We start from the raw sequence: 27783 nt of genomic DNA on the forward strand, positions 1-27783 counted from the left end.
GATTTCTAAGAAAATGTGCTACTTCATTGAACTGTAGGATTCTCACAAAAGCTGTATGAAGTCAGTTAAGCCTTTTTATGTGGCAGTCAAGGGCAACACTGTTTACTGCGGTTTCATGCCTAGACAAATAAATGTTTGAGTGTAAAGTGTTGTTCAGATTTTACGAAAAAGCACAAGGAATTAAATTTTTTACATATGCAAACATAGATATCCTGTATATATTAAGAGGAGAATTGCATATGGTTGGTGTATTATCATTAGAAGTTTATCAGACATCTGATGCAACGAGAACTTTTGAGCAGCATATAAAGGTAGTGTGTGTTTAAAAACAAGTGCCTTAGAACAACCTGTCATGCACAGGGCTTAAATACTTATGTGTGAGAAGGAAGGTTGTCAGGGTCCCATTGAGGCTGCTATTGCCTTTCTACCAAAAAGCTCATCCCTCTGCACTGTTACTATGCATGGGGGGGGGGGTGACATTCATCTTGCAGAGGAGGGATTGGCATGGAAGTAAAGTACAAAGTACCTTGCCGTTTCCAACCTTAAACAAATCTTCACTTTGCCTTGTAACTTTCACTAGATTTTGCCAAAATAGATATGCTGTGGAGGATCTGTGATCAGATCTCCAAATGTTGTGTATTTTCACTTAGAGCTGCTGCTATTATCCCTGCCAATTTGGATCCTGGCCATTGTTCTGAGAGAGAAGTTAACTCTTTTCTCTCAGTACAATGTGAGTACCTCTTCTGTTGCCACTCTAGCAGCAGTTTTGAAAGGTGATTGGAGTCAGGGAAACAGCTGTGCTTAAAGCAGTGTCACAGCCCAAATAAAAATCTTAAAGTGCTTGTAGTTGCATTGAGCAAAAGGAAAATGTGCTGGTAGCTCCAATCACAGAGTAGTGTGATCCTTCCACAACTGTATCCTACAATATGGCATCAGGAAAGGGGGCTATATGTCTGTTTTAGTGGCATCATAAGCCTTAGAAAATCAGTCATATCCAGCCAGCACTCCAAATTACAATAGCTCTACTATTCTGGGAAAGAGAGAGGTTTTAGGTTTATCCTCTAAACCAGGAGGGCTGTGTGTGTCTAATCTGTTGCCCTCCAGATCTTGTTGAGACTCCATATTCATCATTCCTGATGCTTCATCACGCTAGCTGGGGCTGTTGGTACCTGGAGGCTGCAGTTTAGCCACTGCTGTTGCAAAACTAAAGCGGTTTATTGAGGAGAGACGTATAAGCCTGCAAATGAACAACAGCTTCTCATTTCCTGTAAACTGGAAATAACCTAGCACTTCTCTCTGCTTGATGTCTGCTCTTCTTTAAAACTTTAACACCACACTTTTATTTCCTGGTAGTCAGCCTGTTGCCATAGCAACATGTGTTGGAAATTCAGGTAATATGAGTCAGGGCTAATCCTGCTAATACGCACATCTTTCCTAGGAGCCTTGCCTTGGTTCTTCCCTGTCTTATGCTTATAGCTGTGCCCTGTATCCCTTGTGAAAATAAACCTTTTGGTGGATTCATAGGGTTCCTAAATCTAAAAGTAATGCAGGCCACGTTATCTTGTTGATAGGTTACGGGGGAAAATATTTTAAAACTCAAGTAAAAGCATTAACAAAATACCAGAATTGAGCAAAAAAAAAAATGCAAGCAGTGGTCCACATACAACAAATATAAATAAAAGGTGAGCTCTTTCATTAATCAAAGTAGCCCCATTGAAATCAGTAGACAAGTCTTTCCATTTTAATGGGGTCTACTCAATTTCTTAGTTGGCCAATAAGATGGGTAATCTAACAGTAAATATGCATGATGAATTCTTAAAAGTTTGTATTTTAGAAAGTGAAGGTGCTGCACTGTTTCTGCAGAGATACACTAAACCATGCACATCCACAGGGTTGTTATAGTGGTTGCCTAAACTTCTTTGTTTGTTGCATTAGCTTTTTAAAGTTCTGAATATCACCTTTTGCATCTTTCTTGACAGGTAATTAATCCAACATTTGGATTGTATAGGCTTTTATTGGGGACCCTTGTACTGTAAAAAGTATTGGATAAATGGTGTTTTGGCTGCAACTTTAACCATGTTTCTTAGATTACCCACCATATGTATCATCATAATAGTGGGGACGAGGCAGCTGTTATTGGGTGTTTTAGATATATTAGATTTTCCATGGTTAACAGCTGTGTTTTCTTTCAGCTTTCTAGAAAGAATAGACAGTGTCAGTCTGATTGATTACACACCCACAGATCAGGTGAGTAAAGTGGGAAACAACTGGCTGTGAACTGTAAGCCATCTTCATTTCTTTTATTAAAAAAATGTGTCCAGTGGTGTCCATCTGCTGAGAGAATAAAACTGTCAGTGGAACAGGAATGCAGTGTCTGGTATTTCCCTTGCATGCTCTATGCCACTGAAACCTGCTCTGGGTTCCTGAGGGACCCTCCAGAACAGGCTTCAAAAAATTGCCTCTGTCCCTGTTCTACTGGTAGATTTGTTTCATGAGTGCACAGACACCACTGGATGCAACCCATAGTATTTAATTTTAAATATACTAATTTTAAACCGTTCGGTGGGGAGGAATGTCTCAGATGAAGGATGAGTTAATTCTGTCATGTTTGCTTCCTTAAAATTCAGAGATTACAATCACAGAAAGAACGCACATCATTTTTTGAAGTGTTCTAGTCCTTCATCCATGACTGGTGAATTTAGTTTTTGTGAACAACAGGGGCTTTAACCTTTTCCCTTCCATGCCATGTGGCAGACTGCTTTTGAAGCGGGGGGGGGGATTAAAAACAATTTATTGTATTGTGGGGTGGAGGCAGCCATTCAAAGAAAAAAAGTAAAATAGTTCCACCTTGCTTGATTCTAAGCAGGTCTTCAGATCCTGGCCAGTATCAAAAAGTAAATATCGCCCGACTCCTTGTTTGCATTTCCTGATGCCCAAGAAGCAAAACACATCAGACCTTTTCACTGCTGATTGTGAGGCACGTGCCACCATGGTGTCTGGCATAGACACAGAGGCATGCCTTTTCAGAGGGAATTTAGCCAGATATGGTAAGAACTGTGCAGTTTGAGAAGTTGCCGAGAAGAGAGAGCCAGCTGACGAAACAGTTGTGTCAATTCACATTGTGCATCAGTTGCACTGAAATGTTGATATATCAGTTAAAATTGTATAGTCCAGGGTAGACAATGTGATGCCTCCCAGATGTTGTGGGCAACAACTACCAGCAGACCCAGCAGAATGGCCAAGAGTCGGGGTGAGCAGGGTTGTCATTCAAAACATCTGGAAGAACCACGTTGGCTACTCCTGTACTCCTAGTATAAACAAGTGCATTTTTAAGCCAAAAGACTACATACTTCTGATTCTGTTTTTCCTTTCCAGGATCTCTTGAGGTGCAGGGTTTTGACATCGGGGATTTTTGAGACAAGATTCCAAGTAGATAAAGTAAACTTTCAGTGAGTACATTAGTACTGTAGTAATCTGTAATTTTTGCCATTATGGTAAAGTAGAGGTGACCAAATTGACTTAAAAAAAATTATAGAACCATTTTTTTTCAAATAATCTTGTGGGCTGCAACAGGATTGCACAAGAGAAGAGCAAAGCTTGAAACATATACAACAGCTCCATTTGTTGCACAAGCCATTGCTGATTATTTACTTCTTTTGGTAAATTATGGTCCTTGAACTTTCAAATTTCAGATGAGGTCTTTCCAAGGCTTTATATAATGATAATGAAAGAGCGGAAGTGTTATTTCACGAGTCCTAATTCAAATAGCACATTAAAATCCCTGGGTTTTGAATTTTTATATTTGATACCTACGAAAGCAATGATAGCTACTACAAAGAGAAATTTAATTAACATCTAGGCTATGTTTGCTGTTAATACTTTTTTCTAGTCTGACTGCAGCAATGAAGCATTCCCAGTGAACCATTTTAATACTTTTACCCATTGGAAAATTTTGGTATATTCTGGCATGTTCTTAGGCCTCAAAGATATGCTGCATCTCAAAGTGATTACATTCTAAACAGTGCCTATAAAACTCTAGTAAAGCTGAATAACTTTCTCAGCCTTGTAAAAGTATTGTAGGAATGTCAAGTTAATTCCTTCTGTCCTATGAATCACTAGAGCAGGCACAGGCAAACTCGGCCCTCCAGATGTTTTGGGACTACAATTCCCATCATCCCTGACCACGGGTCCTGTTAGCTAGGGATCATGGGAGTTGTAGTCCCAAAACATCTGGAGGGCCGAGTTTGCCTATGCCTGAGATAGAGGATCTCTGCCCTTTTTCTCAGTAGACTTGTTTGGCCCACTTTCTTGTTGCATTTTGGGTCTTGCCTTTGAGACATGTTTGTAAATTTGCACTCTCAGCCAGACTCCCCCCCCCCCCTTTTCACAACTGATCTGTGTTTCCCCAACTATCTGATAGTATATAAATGAAACATTTTCGGGAAGCTCTGAGGGAATGTCCCTTTTTTCATGCAACAAATACTGCCATTTCATATGGAAGTTTAACAACATAGCATGCAAAGTGTAACTTTCCTTGTGCATGCCAAAACGTAACACCCTCTGGCTTTTCAACAGCATGTTTGATGTAGGTGGTCAGAGAGATGAAAGAAGAAAATGGATCCAGTGTTTTAACGGTAAGCAATATATTCACATTATGTGTTCTAAGAATGTTTCCAGACCCCTTATTTTATGTTGTAAGTGTACATAATTTAGATTGATCTGAGTTTCTAAACCTTCAGAAATCTTTACCCTTTTGTCTGTACATCCTAGATTGCATTTATATAAATACCATCATAAAACATGTTTATTTACTGTGGCAGTGAACGCAACACAGTAAAAATCTTATTCTCTGGGTGTTCTGTTCTCCTCTAGATGTCACAGCTATTATCTTTGTCGTGGCCTGTAGCAGCTACAACATGGTCATAAGGGAAGACAACAACACAAACAGATTACGGGAGTCCCTGGACCTCTTCAAAAGTATCTGGAACAACAGGTAAAATTCGCATACAACAGAGCAACTGTATTGGGAGGGGGAACAGTATGTAGCATTTCTAGCTTTCCTCTGCTGCCACCAGGGAAGCACTGGCACACTGGGCTGGGCTGGGATACGCAGAGAGTGAAGATCACTTTCTGTGCTCCCCATCCCCCACCCCCACTGGGTGAGGACTGGTGCGGCAGGTGGGGGCAGGACGCATCACGAGATGCCAGGCCCCCTGCTTCCAAGCTTCCTTGCCTTGCTTCTGTGTTGTCAGAAGCAACTGGCTGGCTGCTGTTGGAAATTAGGACACTGAATGATGTTTGTATGAGATTATTCTAACATGTGGGTCTTTGCAGGTGGTTACGGACAATTTCTATCATTTTGTTTTTGAATAAACAAGATATGCTGGCTGAAAAAGTCTTGGCAGGGAAGTCTAAAATTGAAGATTATTTTCCTGAATTCACACGTTACACTGTACCTGAAGATGGTGAGTTTCTTATCTGCATTGTGATTAAGTAGCTAGGGTAATTTTGGTTTCCTTTAATGTCGTGCATAAATTCCTTAAATAAAGTTATGTCACACATATATATCAAAGCAAATATATCAACGCAGAAGTTAAGATATATTTTGTTCCAAGTAACACTAATAAACCTTTAGACAACCAATAGGCTGGTTAGTTCAGATGGAAGTGTGGTCTTGCTTGGCAGTCACCTAGGAGAGGAAAACCAGCAGGGAAGGAGGAAAGAGTGGTGAAAACTTCCAGCAATTGGGCTGAGCTGCAAACTATGCTGAGGATTGGTGGGATCTCAGTAGCACCCACTACTTCTGCTGCAGCAGGTCTGAGCAGAAGATCTGACAAGATACGCCAGTCCCCTCTGCAGCTCTGACATGGTCATGACAGAAGCAATTAACAGCTGCTGCCTCAGACCACCTTTTTGGCAAACCCCTTCCTCTTCCCAAACTTGGAGAGCTCAGAAAGGTAGTTCTTTCCTGACTTTGCATGCAGTTTCAGAGGGCCATAGTTCTGTAGTGCAAAAGGTTCCAGATTCAATCACTAATATCTCAAGGTAGGACTAGAAAAACTCTGTCTGAAGCTTTGGATAACTGCTGCCTGTCAGTGAAGACAATACTGACATGGACAAATAGTAGCTTCTCATGTCCCCACATTTCAGAATGCCTCTGCAGGTCAATACGATATCAGAAACAAGACCCAGCACCTCCCTCAGAGGTGGGGTGCACTGGCAGGCACAAATTTTGGCTGACTACCAAGGTCAGATTTGTAGATCCCTGCCCTTGTGGTGCCTTGCTAACAATCCTCTACTCTCCCACATTATCTTAAGCACAGAGCCCTTCTCTAGTCTCCCTTTGCCTCAGTAAGTTTTTTATCTCATTTTCTACCTAATTTTTGTTCATATTTATCTTTCTCAGTCCCTTGCCCGCTTTTCACTCTTTCATTGGCCTTCTTGCTTCTGGACTTCCTGCCCTTTGGGTTTCTTAATTTCCAGATTCTTTTCCCAAACTCCACCAGACAAAGTAACAAATACTCAAGAGAAGCTAGACTGAAAACTGCTTAGCTCCTTGAACTACTGAGCATTCCATGTGACTACACCAGATGAGAATCATGTATGAAGGTTTCATTGCCACAACCAAAATGTAGATAGCCTGGGAGCAAATCCTCTATCTTGTTTAAATGTTAATGCGTTCTGTGTATTATTCTTCCTATCTCAGACAACTGTTGCTTTGTTGAGCAATTCCTTTCTTCCAACTCCTCTCCATATTGCGTTGTGTTAGGGCACTTCCCCACCAAACCTACCTTGATGCCAAGCCCTCCTAACCTGTTCACAACCACCCTAAAGGCTTGCCTGCTTCCTCCTCCTCCTTCAGACTGTTTTGCCCTTACTGGTCCAATGAGCACCAGTCGCCACTGGTTAGACGGTAATCAAGAGAGCAGAGAGCATTTGCCCACATGGGAATATTTTAGCTGATGTATATTACAATGATGAAAGTATAAAGTTGTAGATAATGATGTACCTAAATGTTACTATTGCAAGGAATGTTGCTTGTTCAGGGACTTCTGGGGATTAAGTGTGTGAAATGAAGTTAATAAATGTTCTTACGTTTGACAGTATTAGCCATAAAATTGTACTGATACATAAAAGGCAGTAAATTGTCCATGCTTATCTAATCTGGCTTAACCATGCTTTGCTTTTTTGTATCTGCATGTGATTACTACTTCTTTATTTAATGTTCCTAACAGCAACGCCAGATGCAGGAGAAGACCCCAAAGTTACAAGAGCAAAGTTTTTTATCCGGGATGAATTTTTAGTAAGTGACACTTTAAAAAACATTGACTGGCTGTGTTAATTTACTGTCGATAAACTCATTTGACCAGAAAGGAGTTTTAGTATAATCTTTGAAAGTTATAGAAAATGTGTAGCAGCTTGAAATCCAGCTGTTATTTAAATATTAATCAACTATGTCCCCGTTTTATAAATCAGGAAAAAATGCCTGGTCACTTGTCTAGCTACGTAGAATTATTTTGTCTTCTATCTGGTATTCCTTTTAGAATGGCTTGCCTCTCACCTCCAGCCCATTTGTGTGAACCAGATAACTAAGATTAATGCGTGTAACCCTCTGGTTTTAGATTGGACACACACGCACACTTTGCCATCTCCAGGTCTGCCTTCCACTTCTCAAAGCAGCACTCTGTTGTGTTGATAGCTGTCCAATGGCAGGTACAGTTTGTGCCTTTCAAGTCTTGAGTCTGTATTGGTTTTCTTCCCCCTGCAGAGAATAAGCACGGCGACTGGAGATGGAAAGCATTACTGCTACCCCCACTTTACATGTGCGGTTGACACAGAAAACATCCGCAGAGTGTTCAACGACTGTAGAGACATCATTCAGAGAATGCACCTTCGGCAGTATGAACTATTGTAATTGAGAACACCATGGAGCCTGTGGTTTTAAACATCATCTTTTTTTCTGACTTCTTCATGTGAAGTAAGAGGGAGATGCTATATAGATACACGTCTGCCTCCTCAGTTTGTTTACTTTGATTAGCCTTTCAACCCAGTTCATGCTTTATGGGACGATGTGTGTGCTTTATTTTTATATGCCACTTCTGTGTCATTCCACTAAGGCCTTTGGCTACCTCTGTTTCCTTAGGTTTGGTTGCATTTTTGTTTTGTTTTTAATTGGACATAGCCTGCTAGTTGTTTTTTCCCCCCAGCAGGTTTGTTCAAGCTGGTATCTGCTAGTTGGGCGACACCATGTCATACTTGCAGTGTGCATGGGTTTCCTTTCTACCGTGACGCTGAAGAGTACTTGATAGATTGGGTGGGGGGGAGAATAATGCACTTTGTTTTAGGGTTGTGATATACTGTTGAGGATATATACACGCGTGATGTAGCAGCACCACAATATTAGTCACAGTTTTTAACATAACTGAGTTGCAGGTCAGCTGACAAAGGTGACCTCTTCTTCTAAGCCATTATTGGCACAGGAAATAGACTAGATAGTGAGGCACAGGGAAGATGAGCAATTTTTCTGGAGGTTTGGAGCCAAGAGTCTCTACACACCTCAGGCATTTGAATTCAGAGCTACTTTTTCAGACTACTTGCATCTAGGCAGAAAATTCACCCTCACTTTTGTTTCTTCTGTCCACAAATGATCCAACTACTTTAGATCATTTTTGGACAACAGTCTTCTCCCTATATATATAATATATATAATATATATATATTATTTTTGTTTTACTGCTGGTTTATTATTATATTGTACAGACTGTAAAGTGTAATATTATTTTGTACAATTTTATTGAAGATAAATACTTGTAGAAGATCTTTGTGCCTTGATTATGGCTGTACCTGTAAAACGAGCTAAGATGTAAGTATGTTTTTGATTGCGCTGTACAGCTTGATGTCAACTTTACCTGCAGCAGTGACTGAAGGTAAAAAACTTCTCTGTAGAGTTTAGGGTTTTTCTGGTTTATATAAAAAAAATGCTCTTTAGTATAAAAAAATATAAATTATGCAAATTTTAGTCATATACCTTTGAAAGTAAGTTATTACTGCCACCAGATGTTGCAGCAAATATGCCTTTCTCAGTCTTAGCTTTAAAACACTGAAATTGATTCAAGTGTCCAAATTGCAACCTGGTGTTTTCATGGAAACCAAGGATTTTGTTTTACCTTTAAAAAAAACCTATGTTCAGTAATTCTTTGGTCATTCATAGCCAATTTCACAATTGCAGATTGTGAATGTGTAGAAGCACCATTAGATAAAGGCTCTTCAATCTCTGTTGCAACAGCCGCTTTCATTGTGCAAATTGGAAGAAAGAAGAAAAGGTTTAACCCTTGTGTCTGGCCTAAGAGAATTACAAGATGACAATTTTATTTCTCTTAATAAAGAGACCTTAGAAAATGGTTTTATTTTAAATATTGTAGAATCACAATGTGTGGATATTTCTCAAACTTGAATAATTTATGCAAATGACATTCACAAAATAAGTTGTGGTACAGTATAATATAAAAGCAAGAATTGCAGTAGCAATAAGGCATGTCCTTCTCAGTACTATAACACTGCTTTTATATTTTATACATAGGTGTTATGTCGGAGTACATAGTTTCCTGTGTCCAAGGTAACCTGTACAAACGTTTAAAATTTGTAATTGCAATAACAAAATTTAGAAGTGTTAGCCTACATACCTTCATAGATTATGTATCTCTTGGATTATCTTCATCCTTTGCTTTAAATTTAAAGGCAAATTACTCTTTGAAATATTTTCAACCACCCAATGTGAATCAATTCTTAAAGGAGGATAGCATGTTTGTTGTTTATGTAAGCTCAGGCGTTTTTCCCTGACAACTGGGCAGACATGTTGTGGTTGTAACTCTGCAGAGGGGTCACATTAGTAATCTTTCTAGGTACTGTATTTTCTAAGACCCTTTTCAACACTTTAGTTCCACTCTGAAACTGCTAGTTGGATATATTTTAATGATTTTTCAGTAATGCTAACCATGCATGTTTCCAAAACGTTAGAAAGACACAAGTGTTTAGGATCAAAATGCAAGATTCTGACAACACCATTTCCCATAAAGTGCATCACTAATACCAAGCATCAGGCCTTTCACTCTTACTGCATTTGCCCATCATGGTAAACCATAGTTAATAGCTTACTTGTAACATAAAGATGGCTCCTGCCACAAAGTGAGCAGGGGAAACAAATCACAGTCCTGGCTTAGTGTAACATGTGGACTTGAGGATTGTGGTATGTTTCACTATGAACAGACCACAGTTGGTAAGCCAAGAAATAAACCTTGACTTCCCTCTGTGGTTTGGGAGTAAAATAAACAACAATCCTCAAGTTTACCCAGGGGATTGTGGTTTGTTGCTGCCATTCATGCTAGAGGAGAAATTTCTGCATTTACTGTAAATCATTTGCTATGGTTTACTGCAATGATGCACTAGGCCTATATTTAAAAAATGGGGGTGGGAAGAGAAAGGAGCTGCTTGCCTTCTATTCCACAGATTAATTTCAGCCAGACATCATAGCACGTGCCAGTGGGATACACAAATACGCCTACAGATCTAAGAGGTTTGTCCTCAATTTTCTGCCTGGTTAGCCAATCCTCTGCAAGCCTGTTAGGCAAGGATTTTGATGATTGGCAGATGACTGCCATCGAAAACTACATCTAACCTAGAACAAGGAGACTTCTCTGAGGCCAGTAAGCTACTTCTCCCAATAGCCCTTTTTTGTAATATCTTATTGTAAAATAACTCTACATCAAGGAAAAGAAGTACCACACCAGATGGTCTCGCAGCAATAACACTTTAAAATTATTTCCAATTAGAAAGACTGAGCCTCTAAGCAGCATAGGACACTAGTGCAGACACAAGAGGAGGCTTGTAGGACTTATAGTGTACAGTTACAAACTTTTAATATACATATTTGATACAAAAACTTTAGCAAGAAAATGATTCATTTGATTGTAGAATACAATATTTTTGTACAGCATGAAGCATTCAGTTAACTTACCCTGTAGTATAAGTCATATCAACTGTATAGGACTTTCTGTATGTAAAGGCAACCTGCCTTTGGGCTAGCAATTCAAGTACGCATTTGCTGGCATGAATGTAGTCTGATGGACTGTTCTTTAGCTTTGGTGTGTCAGTGACCGATTACAAGTGTCTGACTCTTCATACTGCTTTATATTTAGTGATTAAACGCTGAACAAAATGAAAAGGGGTAACGAGAGGGTGAAGGTGAGCTAGTACGAGGACCAAAAGCACAGCTCCTGCTGCACAGTAGATAGTAAGAACTGTGTTCTCGAATGGAAGAAAGCACTTATAGAGAGAGAAGTCGGTTGGTGTTATACTGCCCTGAGAAAGAAAGGAAAACAGCATTTTATAAGATATGGGGCAAGTGGTTGGGAGCCTGTATGCTTTACAATTATACTAACAGTAGAGTTCAGTTTCTCTCATAGCATCAGTGCTCTCAACTGTCCTGTGGATAAGAGATGCAGACAGCTTTAAAACCTATGTTAGATATTCCATTTGTTAAGCACTGAGCTGCCTTGAGACTATTTTGTGCCATTTGAAATATTTTTTTTCAGTAAAGAACACAGCAGCTGCTATTTGGCTAGGCAGCTACTCAGACCGCATAGCACCTACTGGCCCTGACCTGGGGAATGACTTCCACATAACTATGTAGGATTGCAGGCTAAAGGTGCTTAATTGTGTTGGATGGTGGCCACTAAGTATGTGGGGTGACAAAGCATACGAGATAAAGCCAGATTAATAATACTTGGAGTGTTGGGGGAGGGATCACTGGTCTGCAGGTAATCTAGGCCAACAGTCAGACACCATCTACTCCTCAAACTGCTGAAAACATGATATTCTGAAGTAAACTGGATTATCTGGTAAGTAAACACTCTAAACAAAATTAGGGAGACAACATGCTTTTCAAGTACAACTGTTTTAACACTGTTTTACTTACTGAGTGAGGAATAACTTTCATCTATTAACTAAAAATTATAACCAATTTGCTTTCCCCCATGCACAAGAGGCTGAAAAAGTAAACTTAGCACAGAACTGGTTTTTGAAAAGAATAAATATTTAAATGTGTTTTAGAACTGGGAAACTTTTTGTGCTTCAGGTTAATCTGAAACTGAAACATATTTAAATGTGTTTTAGAACTGGGAAACTTTTTGTGCTTCAGGTTAATCTATTTAGAGTTGTAATCTAGGATACCCAAAGTAAGCAAACTGTGAATTAGGTTCATCTGATAGAATTTTGCTGCCCTATGAGATAGTAAGTTTGCACTTTTGAAAGACAGAAGAACCATGCAGAAAAGATTTGGTCCTGTGGATAAATCAGCTAAGCAAAAACAAGTCTTAATACTGTTTGTTGCAGACTACTGATGATTGTTGCAGTCAAATTGTTTACACTGCATCCTCTTTATAGAAACATACTAAATATAGCTTGTATGTAGACATGTTTGTAAAACCTACAAAAAAAATACTTTGCACTATACAAGCAGGATGGCTACGCAAGTATGTGCTTTATAAAGTGGGTGCTTTGTATTCAACTTAAGTGTACTTTTGGAGAGGATGGGAGGAGCTGTTTTGTTTTGCTTTTTTACAGGTAGCATCAGTCTGAGAAAATAGCTGATTGCTATGTTGATTTATATTATGAAAAATTATCTGACAAAATAAAAACTATTTAAACTTACCAGTATGAAACTAGGATTGTTTCTGTTCCTCCAACTGAATGACGGAATACTGATTTCTGGGATTTTCCCATTATGCAACACTTCACAGGCACTGTGGGTGTGACCACTCAAAATGAGCCGAGGATGAAACCACCATAACAGCTATGAGAGTAAAACAATGTTGGCATTTAAAAATGTCTGACTTAAGAAAAAGAAAAGTGCCACACAGCTTGATATATTTTTACTTTGCTTTCAAGTTTCCCCTTCATTTCTTTAAGTCAATGCTAGTACAAGTTTTCACCCACACATGCAGTAAGATGCTCTCAAATAATGCAGGGAACGATCACACATACAGAAGCACAGCTTGGAGTAGGGGAGGTGGAGGAAGGAGGTCTGCTCTTACCCTGGGTTCTTGGTTCATTAGGCAAGGCCTAGTAACCAGCATGCAGTTGCAGCAGCCTGGCAACCACTACAGACTACCTGCCCAGCCTTTCTCTGCACCTCAGTTCCAGAGCACAAACCAGTTAAGGATCAAAACATCTACTTTCCTTGGGATGGCTCCAGCAATCTCTCCTACCCAGTTCAGTTGGATCCTCTGAACATGATCATCCTCAACTGCATGAGTGGAGGAGGGGGTTGATTAGCTAAGGCAGGACTTCATGCATGTACCAAATGCACAGCCTGACTCAAGAGCAGACTCATGCAGCCTTCCTTACTGACTCTGAACATAACAGGCTGCACGCTTCTGTGCATACTTTGCAGAAGCTGCATTATATTTCTAGTAGCCTTATTTGAGTATGCTCATTTATGACCAGAAATGGGAATTACATTAGACAAGGAAAAACAGTTTTATTTTGATGGTAGTAAAAAGCCGCTGTTACAAACACCATTGTTACAAGAATAGCTCAGAAATCAATGAAATTAAGAATGGATCAAGCAGTGCATGATGGGGGTGGGGGGTGGGAGAGAATAAATAAGAAACATGCCATTCTTAAGATTCTTTGACTATCCAAGTGCCCTGTTCACTGATACACACGGCGTTAAGCAATAATAATAAAATTACAATTTGCCAACAAAATAGGCATGCCTTTCAGGGCAGCTAGTACACGTCTTGACAAAGATACAGCACATTCAACATACCTTTTGAGAAGCTTCTTTTGAAACCACATCGTACTTCTCTTTAAAGATGTAATTCTTTTTATCCAAAGGAGCAGAATCTTCTCCTGTGCATTTTGCGTCACTTCTTCGATAAAGAGGATAATGCTGAAAGGGATTAAAACCAAGAAGGAAACAGCACATTAACAAGACCATAATGCATTTATGCTAAATAAAAGTGCAAAGATGACCCATTTCCCAACACAAACACACCTGTAATAGAATTGGAGCTGTAGGTGGGAGCTTGTCTACATCGCTGCACCTATTTCTGGACTGACTTTGTTCCTGTCAACAAAAACCAAGCAAGTGTTTGTACACATTCCTGTATTACACGATACAGGAGCAAATAGAAGGAGGCTGTTTTCAGGAAAAATCCTGAGAAATTAGTATGTCCAGCCTATGGAAAGACAACTCCCCATCTAGAAACTCTAACACAAGATGTGTCTTCCATGTACAAAGTACTGCTGACACAGGGTGGAGACAGCAGATGTATCATGAGATAGAAAAATGGCTACTTGTACAAAACCCTAACTTCCACCCTGGAAGTGGACTACGACAATAACAACACACACACAACTACAATTGGGTGACAAATAGCAGAAAGCAGCAGTTAAAACAGCCTAAGGTTCAACAAGAAATATAAAGTCTGCAGCTAGTTTACTGTTAAAAATGCCAAGCAAATTGGTCTGCTGAAAATACATCAGATTTGCCAGCCAGTGAGCCTCACTGAAGATGGCATTGCACAAATGGTGCTAGAACTCAGGAGGCCTTTTCTCCAGTCACCACACTTCAGTTAACCATCACCACTTAGAACTGTGCCCCAAAATGCCAACCCGGGTCATATTCAGTGGAATATGATCCCGGTTAGTAATTTGCCAGCCTAATTTTTGTACTAACTTGAATTTTCAAAATAAATCATGCACACAGCAAATTGCAATAATCTAATCTAGTAATTATCAGGGAATGGAAAACTGGTCAGTTATCTGTAGGCAGGGAAGATCAATGTTGGTGCACCAGCCTAAACTTGTGGAAGCAGGGAATACCACAGAAGCCACTTGCACCTCAAGTGACAGGAGTAGTTTCCAACTACAAACCTGGTCCTTCCGGGTGAGTGTTACCCCATGCAGAACAGGATGGCACTCTTATGGTCAAGCATCCTCCAACAGCATCTCCATCTTATCTGGGATGAGCTTCAGTTTACTGGCCTTCATCCAGTCCATAATGATTTCAAGTACTGGCTTAGCACTACGTTCCTCTGAGAAAGGGTATGATGGAATTTAATAACAAATACTACCACCCAGAGGTGGAAGAGAGTGGAGGTAATGAAAGCTGAAGCAGCGTAACTGTTCAGTGCCCAAGCCAGATACAATTACCTTTGCAACAATCACTATTTTCACATGCCCTAATTCAGTGACGGGATGCTGGCTCTTCTAACGCCATGCAGATACTTCACCCATAAATGTTTTTATATTCATTTTAATGGAGGGTGGCTGCTGAACAACCCCAGGCATGCCTGGAGGATGCGGACCATTTGGATCCCTTCCAATCTGGATTCTGGCCTCATCATGGGGCTGAAACTGCCTTGGTCGTGCTGGTTGATGATCTCTGGCGGGCTAGGGACAAAGGTGAGAGCTGTTTCCCAGTTCTACTGGATCGCTCAGCGGCCTTTGATACCATCGATCATGATATCCTTCTGGACTGTCTAGAGAAGCTGGGGGCACTGTTATACAGTGGTTCCACTCCTTTCTCCTGGGCTGTGTCCAGAAAGTGGTGTTGGGGGATGAGTGTTCAGACCCCTGGGCTCTCACTTGTGGGGTGCCTCAGGGCTCCGTCCTCTCCCCCATGCTTTTTAATATCCGTATGAAGCCAATGGGAGAGATCATCAGGGGGTTTGGGCTGGGTGTTCATCAGTATGCAGATGATACCCAGATCTACCTCTCTTTTAAATCAGAACCAGTGAAGGTCCTGTGTGAGGGTCTGGAGGCGGTTGGAGGATGGATGGCAGCTAACAGATTGAGGTTGAATCCTGACAAGACAGAAGTACTGTGGGTGGGGGACTCCTTGGTTCTAAATGGGGCAACTGTGCCCCTGAAGGAGCAGGTGCGTAGCCTGGGAGTCATTTTGGACTCACAGCTGTCCATGGAGGTAAAGGTCAATTCTGTGTCCAGGGCAGCTGTCTACCAGCTCCATCTGGTACGCAGGCTGAGACCCTACCTGCCTGCAGACTGTCTCGCCAGAGTGGTGCATGCTCTAGTTATCTCCCGCTTGGACTACTGCAATGCGCCCTGCGTGGGGCTACCTTTGAAGGTGACTCGGAAACTGCAATTAATCCAGAATGCGGCAGCTAGACGGGTGACTGGGAGTGGCCGCCGAAACCATATAACACCAGTCCTGAAAGACCTACATTGGCTCCCAGTACGTTTCTGAGCACAACTCAAAGTGTTGGTGCTGACCTTTAAAGCCCTAAACAGCCTCGGCTCAGTATACCTGAAGGAGCGTCTCCACCCCCATCGCTCAGCCCGGACACTGAGGTCCAGCGCCGAGGGCCTTCTGCTGGTTCCGTCACTGCAAGAAGTGAGATTAAAGGGAACAAGGCAGAGGGCCTTCTCAGTAGTGGCGCCCACCCTGTGGAACGCCCTCCCATCAGATGTCAAAGAGATAAATAACTATCTGACTTTTAGAAGACATCTGAAGGCAGCCCTGTTCAGGGAAGTTTTTAATGTCTGAAATTTTATTCTGTTTTTAATGTTCTGTTGAAAGCTGCCCAGAGTGGCTGGGGAAACGCAGCCAGATGGGCAGGGTAGAAATAAATTATTATTATTATTATTATTATTATTATTATTATTATTAGGAGGAAGCAGGTTTCCAAGCATTAAGAGAAACAGCACATCCTTATATAAAGTGATAAGGCGGAAAGTGCAAGAACTCCATGCACACATTAGAGCAACTGAACTTCTCGGTAATAAAAGTCACACATAAAAATAATGTATGCAAAAACAATGTATGCCAAGAAATCACAAACAGAAGCCAGTTTAGAAAGATTATTTTGAGCACCTCAATATACACGGATAAAGCTTCCCAGTGAGGTAATTCTATCCTTACCTGCAGTGAACAGTTGAGTTGATGGGAGAGTTCTGCAAGCTTTGCTTCTGCTGTTCTACAGATGATGCAGCCATCACCCTCAAGAGCAACACTGTTCACCATAACAAAGCTACAAGTACAAGAGAAGAAATAATGACATTGATGTGCAGTATGTCTGCAGCAAGCAGCAGCTCCATGCTCAAAATCAGGAAAACTCAACAAGGTAGACATCCTGCAGTGCATTGTTTTCTCAAACCATTGCCCTAAATTCAGCCACTCTGACGATCCAAAAGGCGTAGTATTCTACATCATTTTATATGCTTACAACAGGAGTTGGCAACCCTGGGCCAAATCAGGGGTTCTTCACCTTTCCATCTCATTCCTTGCAACCATGTGGCCCCAATCTTATCTCCATGGGTCACATCAGGCAGGTGCAGGATTTCTAAAGATACAAGGAAGGACACGCTGCACGTAAGATGGGAATCACACCTAGGAAAAATGCATTCACTGTGGAAAAGGTGGAACGTCACATTCCTTCCCCTTTTTAGTAACTGCTTCTTTACTTGGGATAGGTGCCAACCAAGCTGGTGAAAGGTGGAAGACATGCATGTGTGGGAAAGGGAGAAAATGCAAAGGGGAGTGAGCTTCGTGTGCACATGCTTATTTGCCAGTGTGGACCTCCAACCAATTGAAAACTGAAACTGCAACCTTCTCCTTATGGATGATTCTTTGATCCCTTAGCACAAAACAAAACGGATATTGTTTTAAGCTCCATTACCGTCCTCTATATTAATATGCATGATATTTTTGAACATAACAGTGCACAAGAGGACTCATTCCTAGGTTGATGTGCAAGACTGAAGCCTAAATAGGTACTTACGATACAAATGCTGCAGACCAACTTGGACAAGTGTCTTCAACCATTTCATGAATTTACACCCCACACAAAGTTAAAACTGATAGCTTCCTGGCAATGGCAGATACGAAATGTAAATAAATATTTAAGGTGCAAGTGAACAACAACAACAAAAAAGACTCACTTTATCCCTTTCCGAGTTATCAGCTTTTCTGAAGTGAAATTGAAAACCTCTGAAAAACGTTGCAACTTGTATTCCGTCATTCTGTGTGAAATTAAAAAAAAATCTACTTAATTTAAAATAAGTTATATTGATCTTTTTTCTGAAGCTTTAATTTAAAAAGCTAACTCTCAAGCTTCAGTCAGGTAATGTGTGTATCTAAATGTTAGTTTAAAGTACAGTCCATTGCAGTTCCTTTATAGAAGTGCTTCACAACAGTGGGGCAGACTTTCCAATGAGCATTGAATGCCTCAAAATTCACACAATTCTCACAACTGCTACTCTCCAAAAATCATCATTAATGTTAACAAGATTTTGGTTTTGAACTAGTTTTCATTTTGCGCCTGTGTATTTTGGAGGCCAACATAGCAATTTATTTTCACCAGCTTTTTGTTTTTCATTTCTCACATTTTTCCCTTTGAGAGACTTTCATACACATGCTGTTGCATTCTTCCATTTATCTGCCAGTTTCCGGATGTCAGACAAGTCAGGGCTCAAATCACTTCCTTCTTGAAGTAAATAAATTCACCACTATGGGGGAAAAAACCTATACAGTGGTACCTCTAGATGCGAACGGGATCCGTTCCGGAGCCCCGTTCACATCTAGAAGCAAATGTAACCCGTGTCCGCACATCTGCGGGTCACGTTTTGGCGCTTCTGCGCCGTCATTTTGAGCGTCTGCGCATGCACAAAAGCGAAACCCGGAAGTAAGGCACTCCGTTACTTCTGGGTTGCCGCGGAGCACATCTCGAACGCGTTCATCCCGATGCATATTCAACCCAAGGTATGACTGTACATTCCTATCTAGCTGCTTGTAGTATATGGCAGTTAAAGACAGCTCAGTATTAAAACCTGTCCTCAAAAGAAAACAGGCAAAGAACTGAGTGTGAGAACAGCTGGGTGGAAACAACACCAAGTGATCTGCAATCCTGGCACCACAATCAGCTAGTAACACAGGATCTGATGCTGAAAAGAGAATCCTTTTAGGCAAAAGGGATTATCACTCTTGGTGAAGCCTTGGTGTCCACAATACAGCTGGGTTAAAAGGTTTTGCACTCATTTCCACTCCCCTTATCCTTAATTTTTTGACATTTGGGGAATTCTTAAAAAGGGGCAAAACATTTCTCCACTGCCCCAGCAACCAGGCTAATGCTCCACGTTTATAGTCAACCTGCAGCAATGGAGCTGCTGCAGAACAGCAAAACAGGAAGCATCACATCAGAAGTGCATTAAAAGACGTGGTGGTGCATTAGCTGGAAGTGGATTGAAGCTTCCCTCAAAAACGTTTTTAAAGTAAATTTGCAATACTACAACTTAAGTCCACAGCAGCTGCATATAATGGTATGTATCTAACACTTGACTTCAGTATTGTATAAGTACTACAGTGGAACCTCGCGTTGCGAACGTGATCCGTGTGGGAGGCACATCTGCAACCCGCACCACTACGTCTGCGCACGCGCGGGTTGCAATTTGGCGCTTCTGCGCATGCGCAAAGCGTGATTTAGTGCTTCTGCACATGCGCCGAAACCCAGAAGTAACCTGTTCCAGTACTTCTGGGTTCGGCGCGGTGCGCAACCCGAAATCGCGTAACCTGAAGCGTCTGTAACCCGAGGTACCACTGTACATGGCACACTTCTTGCTCCCAACAGGTTGAAGCATGTTAACACTGAATATGGGGCAAGGCTCCTCCAGCCCTCTATGTGCACAGGCAGAAGAAGGGACAAAGCAACACTCTGTATGATTTTGCATGCGTCCAAGAAATATGTCCCCCCCCCCCCCATAGATTCAAACCTATCTTAAAGCATTTAGTTTTATAATGGAATGTTCTTCTCATTTTGACAATTCCCATCTCAATACTGCATCCTGTTAAAAAAAAATTACTCACTCATAATGAAAGCCAATGTCGTGGTTGCCAACAATTGCAATTAGCTCAACAGAGGCTGGATGCCTAAACATTTTCTGGTAGCGTCTTACATCATCTGACCAGGCCTGCAGGAAAATGTAAAGGTTCTAACTGTATATAATCCAGTTTAAATAACTATTACATTTTTCATCACTATCATTAGTTATTGCACTTTGCCCCATATTTCTACTGTCAGTAACAGCCATATGTCATTACTGTTACCGTGAGCCGGTTAAAAGCATATTATGGTTGTACAGCATTAATACTGCAAATAAGTGACCTGCAACAATGCATTTAAGCCCACATAAATAAATCAAAGTAATGTGAACACTGGGGCAAATCTTTCTCTCCTCAACCCCAGCAAGGGCAACTTTTGACATGGGCAGGACCATCCACGTGTCAATCATCTGAGATCATGTGCTTGACAGGCAGACCACCTCACCCATCTGTCAAAGTTGGCCCATGGAAATATTCCTAAGCAATACTGAACTCCCCACACATCAGTTGCTGCATGAAGAATTGAGTCCTGCTTTTTGCAGCCACATCTCCACCTGTCCTACATCCATCATTTGATGCCAGGTGAGGGTCAGGGGAAAATGGCCTGGGGAAAATGGCCTCTTGGACCATGAAGTGCCTAGAGCATCTTGTTTTGCCTGAATGCCAGAGACTCCCCCCCCTATATATATATATATATATATATATATATATATATATATATATATATTTAAAATCAGTAACTCAGTAATATTTATCAAAATATAGCATCGCATTTCTTTTTGCATGACTCTGAGTAAGGGTTATGACTAATTGGGCACTAATAAGGGTATCGACTAACTGGACACTAATATTGACAAAGGATTGATTCTCACAATCCTTAACTGCTTACCGTATTTTTCGTCCCATAGGACGCTCCGTCCCATAGGACGCACCTAGTTTTTTGGGGGGGAAATAAAGGGGGAAAAATTCCCCTTTATTTCCCCCCCAAAAGCAGGTCGGGGAAACCGAACCAGGTTGGGGAACAGCGGGATGGCGGCGCTGCGCCTCCCCGCTGTCCCCCGAGCTTGTGGGGCTGGCCGATGTCTGCCCGGCGCGAGGGGCGCCCTGCTTCAGGGCGCCCTGCCCGCCGGGCGGCAGGCTGCTATCCGCAGCATGGGAAGCCCTGCGGGGAACTCCTGCAGGGCTCCCCACGCTGCGGAAGTATGCCCGGCGCGAGGGGCGCTCTGCTTCAGGGCGCCGCACCCGCCGGACGGCAGGCTGCTATTTGCAGCCTAGACAGCCCTGCGGGACCTCCCGCAGGGCTGCCTAGGCTGCGGATGTGTTCCCGAAGCGCCGGGTGCTCTGCTTTCAGGGCGCCCGACGCTCCGGGAAGCAGGCTGCTATCCGCAGCCTAGACAGCCCTGCGGGACCTCCCGCAGTGCTGCCTAGGCTGCGGATGTCTTCCTGAAGCCTGGAGAGCGAGAGGGGTAGGTGCGCACCGACCCCTCTTGCTCTCCAAGCTTCAGCGAAAGCCTGCATTCGCCCCATAGGACGCACCCAGATTTCCCTTTCCTTTTTGGAGGGGGAAAAGTGCGTCCTATAGGGCGAAAAATACGGTAAGTCAACATAAATTGCTTCTCAGAGTCTCTGTGCATGCTAAATCAGTCATGTGACTCACTAAAGCAATACTCTATATACCTGAAGGAGCATCTCCACCTTCATTGTCCAGCCTTGACACTGAGGTCCAGCTCCGAGGGCCTTCTGGTGGTTCCTCCACTGAAAAATGTGAAACTACAGCGCCCACCCTATGGAACACCCTCCCATCAGATGTCAAACAGATAAACAACTATTTGACTTTTAGAAGACATCTGAAGGCAGCTCTGTTCAGTGAAGTTTTTAATGGTTGATGTTTTATTGTGTCTTTAATGTTTTGTTGAGAGCTGCCCAGAGTGACTGGGGCAATGCAGGCAGATGGGCAGAATATTATTATATTATTATTATTATTATTATTATTATTATTATTATTATTATTATTATTATTATGCCTACTGCTGCAGCATTCTAAATAATGTGCTGAGTGGAAATCCAAGGTGGGATTCACCTAAAGACCCCTTTCACAAGACCTGCACAAGGGCTTCCAATATTACAAAATTGGCCCTGGGGCTGGCGGGGGGAACCCCCAGAACAGTGCAGGGGACTTTCATTCCATCTGGCAAGCTGGAATACTTGCATAGATGGAATAGTGCAATGTTTAATTCCACCCTCAGCTTTTAACACGCACACAAAAATAATCTACTCAGCACATTCACCTAGTTTTAACTTGACAATAGCAAAAACAACAACAAAACCTATGCAGACACATTTTCAAATAGCCTCTATCTAGGTCGGGAGTGGGGAAGCACTTTCATCTGGAGGGTCAAATCCAAATGTGACACACAGGTGGTCATAGCTAGTTAAAACGGCCCTGTGGGCCAAATTAGGAACTTTAGTGGATCTAATTTGACCTATGGGTAAGAAGTTTCCAATGTTCAATCTAGGTTTTCTTCACTCATTTTTACTATGGACAGAAAATCTTTGTACCAATCCCATGTGTAGCTTACTGCTAGCTGATGAATGCCTACATATTATTGATGCATCTCTCACCTCATCTTAAATTAAGCACTAGGAACTGCTGGCAAAAAAGGCATAACATATCTGTGTTAACAGATCTCTCCTAAAAGCACTGAAGCAACTGCCTGGTACTTGTCAAATATGCCTGTAGGAACTACATAGTCCAATGTGCTACCTAGTAAAGCAGAATTTAGAGCCCAATGACTTCCAAGTTCTTTAACTTAATTGCTACTGATCAGGATACCGGTTAGCAAAGATGACTGAACAACTAAGCTTTAAAAGAACTATATTAGTTTCCTGATCTCATTCTTTTGTGCAAAACACTTTCAATGAAATCTTAGTTTGCTTCATGAACACTTTAATGTAATGTTTCACACAATACCAACCTGGGAAGAACTCCATTTCCCTTCATCAAAGATATCACCCAGGATAAAGACTATTTCTGGCTGCAGAAGCCAGAGAGCAGTTTGGAAGGCTCTCTCCATCTGCCATTCCCTAAGAGAATAAAAAGGGGTAATAGTTCAACATACTTAAGTGAATATTATAAGCACTTGTACCAATCTGTCCATGTTGACCTGCTTTGCTTTGTCTCCACTATACTGGGTGGGTATTGTAGTTCCTGGTGACGCGGGTGGCGCTGTGGGTAAGACCTCAGCGCCTAGGGCTTGCCAATCGTATGGTCGGCGGTTCGAATCCCCGCGGTGGGGTGCGCTCCCGTCGTTCGGTCCCAGCGCCTGCCAACCTAGCAGTTTGAAAGCACCCCCGGGTGCAAGTAGATAAATAGGGACCGCTTACCAGCGGGAAGGTAAACGGCATTCCGTGTGCTGCGCTGGCTCGCCAGATGCAGCTTGTCACACTGGCCACGTGACCCGGAAGTGTCTGCGGACAGCGCTGGCTCTCGGCCTATAGAGTGAGATGAGCGCACAACCCTAGAGTCTGGCAAGACTGGCCCATACGGGCAGGGGTACCTTTACCTTTACCTATTGTAGTTCCTAAGGTAAATGTTTTAACTATGAGTCTTCATCCTACAAGTCTGAAGAGATGTGGTTGTATTGCAGGGCATGACTAAGTAATAGATTTTGTGATCCTTCTGAATGAATGCTAGAAATATGTACGGGTTAGTGGTCAATGGGTTTCATATAATTTCCAAGTGATGCAAGTTTAAATATGGATTCTTTTACAGATTGGAAGAAATTTAAAGACTACTTGCAGAAATACTGTAAAATTAATGAATGTTAAAATGATGTTGGACTGAAAATAAGTGGTATTGGTAATAAGGTTAACAAGAATATGCAAATATGGATTGATAATGGATGAAAATATATAGTTATAATAGGTTAAGATATAGAGTAAAGATAAATGTAAGAGGGTAAGGATTTGCTGAAATGACTTTGTAAATGGGAATACAAAAAGGGGAGGTGTGAGGAGGTCAAGGAAACAAGTAAATGAGCCTAAAGATATTGAAAAATGGATTTATTTATTTTTTAATTTTTCCTAGCTATTTGTTTTTTGTATTTTTTTTCTTCTTTTTTCTGTTTGCTAATTTTTAGATTGTTAATTTTTGTTTTAATTCTCTTTATTCTGTAAACCTATGTTTTTTGTAAAACGCTAATAAATATTCTTTAAAAAAAATATGGATTCTTTTACATACATTTCTACTGAGTTTTCTAACCATTAGGTTGAACCTTTGCAGTGGCAGACCATGGGGGTCTCAAATTTCAGTGGTGCCCTGTGTGACGCTAAAATTTCCCATCACCACCACCTCTCACCTTCCATTCCCCTGAGGTGCCTCACCGCTAAATCCGCCTCTGACCTTTGTGTCAGCATAATTTATTTTAAAACTCAGAGGCTGAAATTTTGCAATTTCAATTTGTGCACTTTTTATTCCTTTTTACTTGGACTGAAGCATACAAGGTATCTGGTCAGCTTGATAGCAAAAAACAACAACACTGCTTTAGCCAAGTTTTTCTACACACAGAGAGATGTAGAATGCTGGAAGTGAATAATTTGCCATCATGAGATCAAATAACCATCAAGCCTGGCTACACCCAGTCATTACCTCCTCTAACACAGTGAATGAACATGAATTATTTGTGTGAACTCTAAGGACTATATTTTAGCCTAGCAATAGTCAGGATATTACCATTCCATCAGTTGGGAACCAATTTTAATTGGTAAGACTTTGAACGATTTTTGCTACCAAGGGGATTTCCATTCTTTTATCCATGTTTATACTACCAGTCCAAATAAAGAAGCTTTAGAAATAGGCTGATGAAAGACTTCAATATTATTATATCACAGCACATCTTGTATTAAAAACAGTTTCAATTAGGATGCAATCCTAACCTTAGATTTGCCAGAATGAGCAAGTTAGAACGTGGCAGACCTTCGGACACTGAGATCCAGCGCCAAGGGGCTTCTGGCGGTTCCCTCATTGCGAGAAGTGAGGCTACAGGGAACCAGACAGAGGGCCTTCTCGGTAGTGGCGCCCGCCCTGTGGAACGCCCTCCCATCAGATGTCAAAGAGATAAATAATTACCTGATATTCAGAAGACATCTTAAGGCAGCCCTGTTCAGGGAAGTTTTTAATATGTAACGCTGTACTGTTTTTAACACTGATTGGGAGCCGCCCAGAGTGGCTGGGGAAACTCAGCCAGATGGGCGGGGTATAAATAAATTATTATTATTATTATTATTATTATTATTATCATTCGGCTCAGCCAGCAAGTTCCCAGCTCAGCCAGACTACACTAGTATAAGAGGCTCAACTGGAAATATGGTGGCATAACTCCCCCCTCCCAACGAATACAGGGCTAACTGAAACCAGTAGAACTTGTGCCATTCCAGGAGAGGTGAAATGGGGGAAGGGGCTTATGCTGAATTATAACTCTGTTGAGTTCAGTCATGTGTCCTGGCAACCCAGTGAAACTTATGCCAGCAAGAAGGTATAAGTCAAACTCTATTTTAAAGTCTTGTTTCCCCTTTGCCAGCCTCAGGCCAGCTCAGCCAGCAATACCCCTGGCTCCTTCTTGAACAGTTTGGATCTAGCATGCTTTATACCAGCTCAACTTAACCCCATGCTACAGTCTGCATTGCCCTCCCCAAAAGGTTGCAGAGCCTAAGAAATGCAAAATGAGTTTTACTTCAAATATTACCATAATAACAATTCTGGATTCTCAACAGTATAAAACTCATTAAAACCATTTCAGAATACCTGTGCTTTTTATGTTATTTTGGTTCTGGTGTGTTACAGCAACATGCAATGAATCAGAAAATATTAAGAGTAATGATTCCTTCAAACAATGAGTAATAGCTTATGATTATCAAATTGTAAAAAAAAAAAAAATCCACTTCTTTCAATAGATATATACTAAAGTTTTGGCAATATTCAAATATGAATGAATGGTTTAGCATGTAAATAATTAACAAGTCACAGGTATTTAGTGGTTCATAACCCTGGTTTTCATGCATGCAGAGGCCAACTGAAAAATATATGTTTACAATAAATTGCTGCCTGTTACTGATATTTAGTTCTTACCTTCTCAGCTTGTCCAGCCAGTGACCACTGAGTTCACCTAGTAAATGAGTATCTGATAAAAACATAGCCTTCAAGACAGAATTGGAAGTCTTTTCAGTAGCCCTTGGAGCCTGAGCTTTCAATTGCGGCCAGTGACACTGAATTATAACTACGTAGTAAATAAAAAATTCACAGAAAAGGAACACAGAAAGAGTAAAACACAAAAGTTTCAGTGCAAAAGTGCCTCCTCTCTTCTCCAAAAAACTGTTCGGGATCCTAAAGTGCAAAAGTGCCATATCAGCCTACAGGCAGGTCTTTCTCCCCACAGATGGTACCAATATCCACCTACTGAGGCCAGTAAACCAAACCAAATGTGTGTTTCAATTTTTGTTCTTCACATCAGACAGGAATCCTGCAGAAGACAGAAAATAATAAATACTATGAGTTCAGTAAGTGATCCAAGCTGCTTCCTCTAGGCTGCAAAACACAATGTGAGAATGTTGATAAAAGTGATCTAATTTACAGGACTGGTGTAAGAATTACTTAAGTAGCACAATACCTTCTAAAGCTTTCTATAAATATTACTCTAAGTCAACAATAGTATAATATATTCCTTAGGACCAACTAACATGTCATCAAGTAGCAAAGCAAGCCTTTGAGTTCACCAGAATTTTCTTCAGAGCAACGTTACAGGGGAGAGCAAAAGTGAGGGAGAGCAAAGATGTTCCTGTGTGTGATGAAAACGCTTCTGAAATAAATAAAATTGTCCAGTAGCACCTTGGAGACCAACTAAGTTTGTTCTGGGTATAAGCTTTCGTGTGCAAACAAAGAAGTGTGCAGGCATACAAAAGCTTATACCCAGAACAAACTTACGGTAGTTGGTCTCCAAGGTGCTACTGGACAAGATTTTTCCCCCCCGAATGCTTCAGACCAACACAGCTACCTGCCTTAATTTGAAAACGCTTCTGTTTGCAATTATACCAATAATTTATATTTATTTCTGTAGTTCACCCAGTGAACCCCTTTGGTAACAATCGAGCTAACACGAAGCAACAGCAAAGTTCAGGTGAAAAAGCCATGGAATGATGCATCTTTTCTCTCGCCATTTTGTGTGTGGAACCTCCAAGGGCGAAGAGCTCTGCTCAACTCAAAAGCTCGCTCGCTACTGTTGTGACCCGTTTTTAGTTGGTTGTAACAAAGACATTATACATCGGCTGTGTTTGGATGGAAATAGAGAGATAACGATGTTTAATTTTACCTAATGGATCAGTGAGGCGACTTGCAATTTTTGTCAGCTTTTAAGAACCACCCGACTACTTTGCAAGCATCTCCCAGGTACTGAGTAAATGCCATCATGCAGATAAAACGAGCCCGCCTCTATTACAATTACCCTCCTACCGCCAAGAAGGAAAGCCCCAACAATAATATTTCTTTTTGGTAGACCTGGGAAAAGGTCAAAGAGGCAGAATAAAGCCAGGCTTGTATAACTTTCTCCTGCAGAAGGGGAGGCATTTCTACGGGGAAACTACCGAAGGCGGAAGCAAACCTCTAAACAACCCGCTTCAAGGTGGTGCTACTGCAGCTGCTGCTACTCACCCCTGAGAGGAAACTCCCGCCAGGAGCGGAGCGAGGCTCCCCGCGTGCAAGAGACGGAGGACGGAGAAGCTCCCCGCCGCTTTGCACGTGTCCCCTGCACGTCTGGAGCGGCGCTTCCTGCGGCATCCGTGGAACGGCGAAGAGCTCCACTCCGGAGGTCAGGAAAGCGACCGAAGCACTT

At 41.6% G+C, this 27783-nt stretch overlaps 2 protein-coding genes across 5 annotated transcripts in view; one reads left to right on the forward strand and one right to left on the reverse strand.

The window, feature by feature from the left end:
* The window catches only part of GNAL (G protein subunit alpha L), a 173045-nt gene extending 160337 nt beyond the window's left edge, over window positions 1-12708 (forward strand). For all 4 annotated transcript variants that reach the window (XM_077933172.1, XM_028737377.2, XM_028737378.2 and 1 more), the window contains 8 exons: window positions 2193-2247; window positions 3376-3449; window positions 4576-4634; window positions 4873-4993; window positions 5335-5465; window positions 7236-7303; window positions 7769-12133; window positions 12197-12708. In XM_077933172.1, coding sequence (XP_077789298.1) covers window positions 2193-2247; window positions 3376-3449; window positions 4576-4634; window positions 4873-4993; window positions 5335-5465; window positions 7236-7303; window positions 7769-7915 — 655 coding nt within the window. In that variant the 3' untranslated portion in view covers window positions 7916-12133; window positions 12197-12708. The remainder of the gene's footprint in view (window positions 1-2192; window positions 2248-3375; window positions 3450-4575; window positions 4635-4872; window positions 4994-5334; window positions 5466-7235; window positions 7304-7768; window positions 12134-12196) is intronic.
* MPPE1 (metallophosphoesterase 1) lies at window positions 10900-27754 on the reverse strand. The gene is made up of 10 exons (XM_028737383.2): window positions 27603-27754; window positions 26028-26418; window positions 22876-22984; window positions 19886-19989; window positions 17965-18045; window positions 16946-17054; window positions 14057-14128; window positions 13829-13951; window positions 12710-12850; window positions 10900-11358 (listed from the first exon to the last, which is right to left on the reverse strand). The coding sequence occupies exons 2-10, from the start codon at window positions 26300-26302 to the stop codon at window positions 11176-11178; spliced, it is 1197 nt and encodes a 398-aa protein (XP_028593216.2). The 5' UTR covers window positions 26303-26418; window positions 27603-27754; the 3' UTR covers window positions 10900-11175.
* Between the last annotated feature and the right edge of the window lie 29 nt (window positions 27755-27783).

Source organism: Podarcis muralis, chromosome 8 (genome assembly GCF_964188315.1).
Source record: "Podarcis muralis chromosome 8, rPodMur119.hap1.1, whole genome shotgun sequence".
Lineage (NCBI taxonomy): Eukaryota > Metazoa > Chordata > Lepidosauria > Squamata > Lacertidae > Podarcis > Podarcis muralis.

Excerpts from the sequence above, each read along its gene's own strand:
- MPPE1 (XM_028737383.2), bottom strand. The coding sequence starts at position 26,302 with ATGGCACTTTTGCACTTTAGGATCCCGAACAGTTTTTTGGAGAAGAGA. Across the intron at positions 18,046-19,885 it reads GACATTGGCTTTCATTATGA|AATGACGGAATACAAGTTGC; the intron begins GTGAGTAATTTT and ends AATTTCACACAG. Across the intron at positions 14,129-16,945 it reads AACTCAACTGTTCACTGCAG|GAACAAAGTCAGTCCAGAAA; the intron begins GTAAGGATAGAA and ends TTTTGTTGACAG.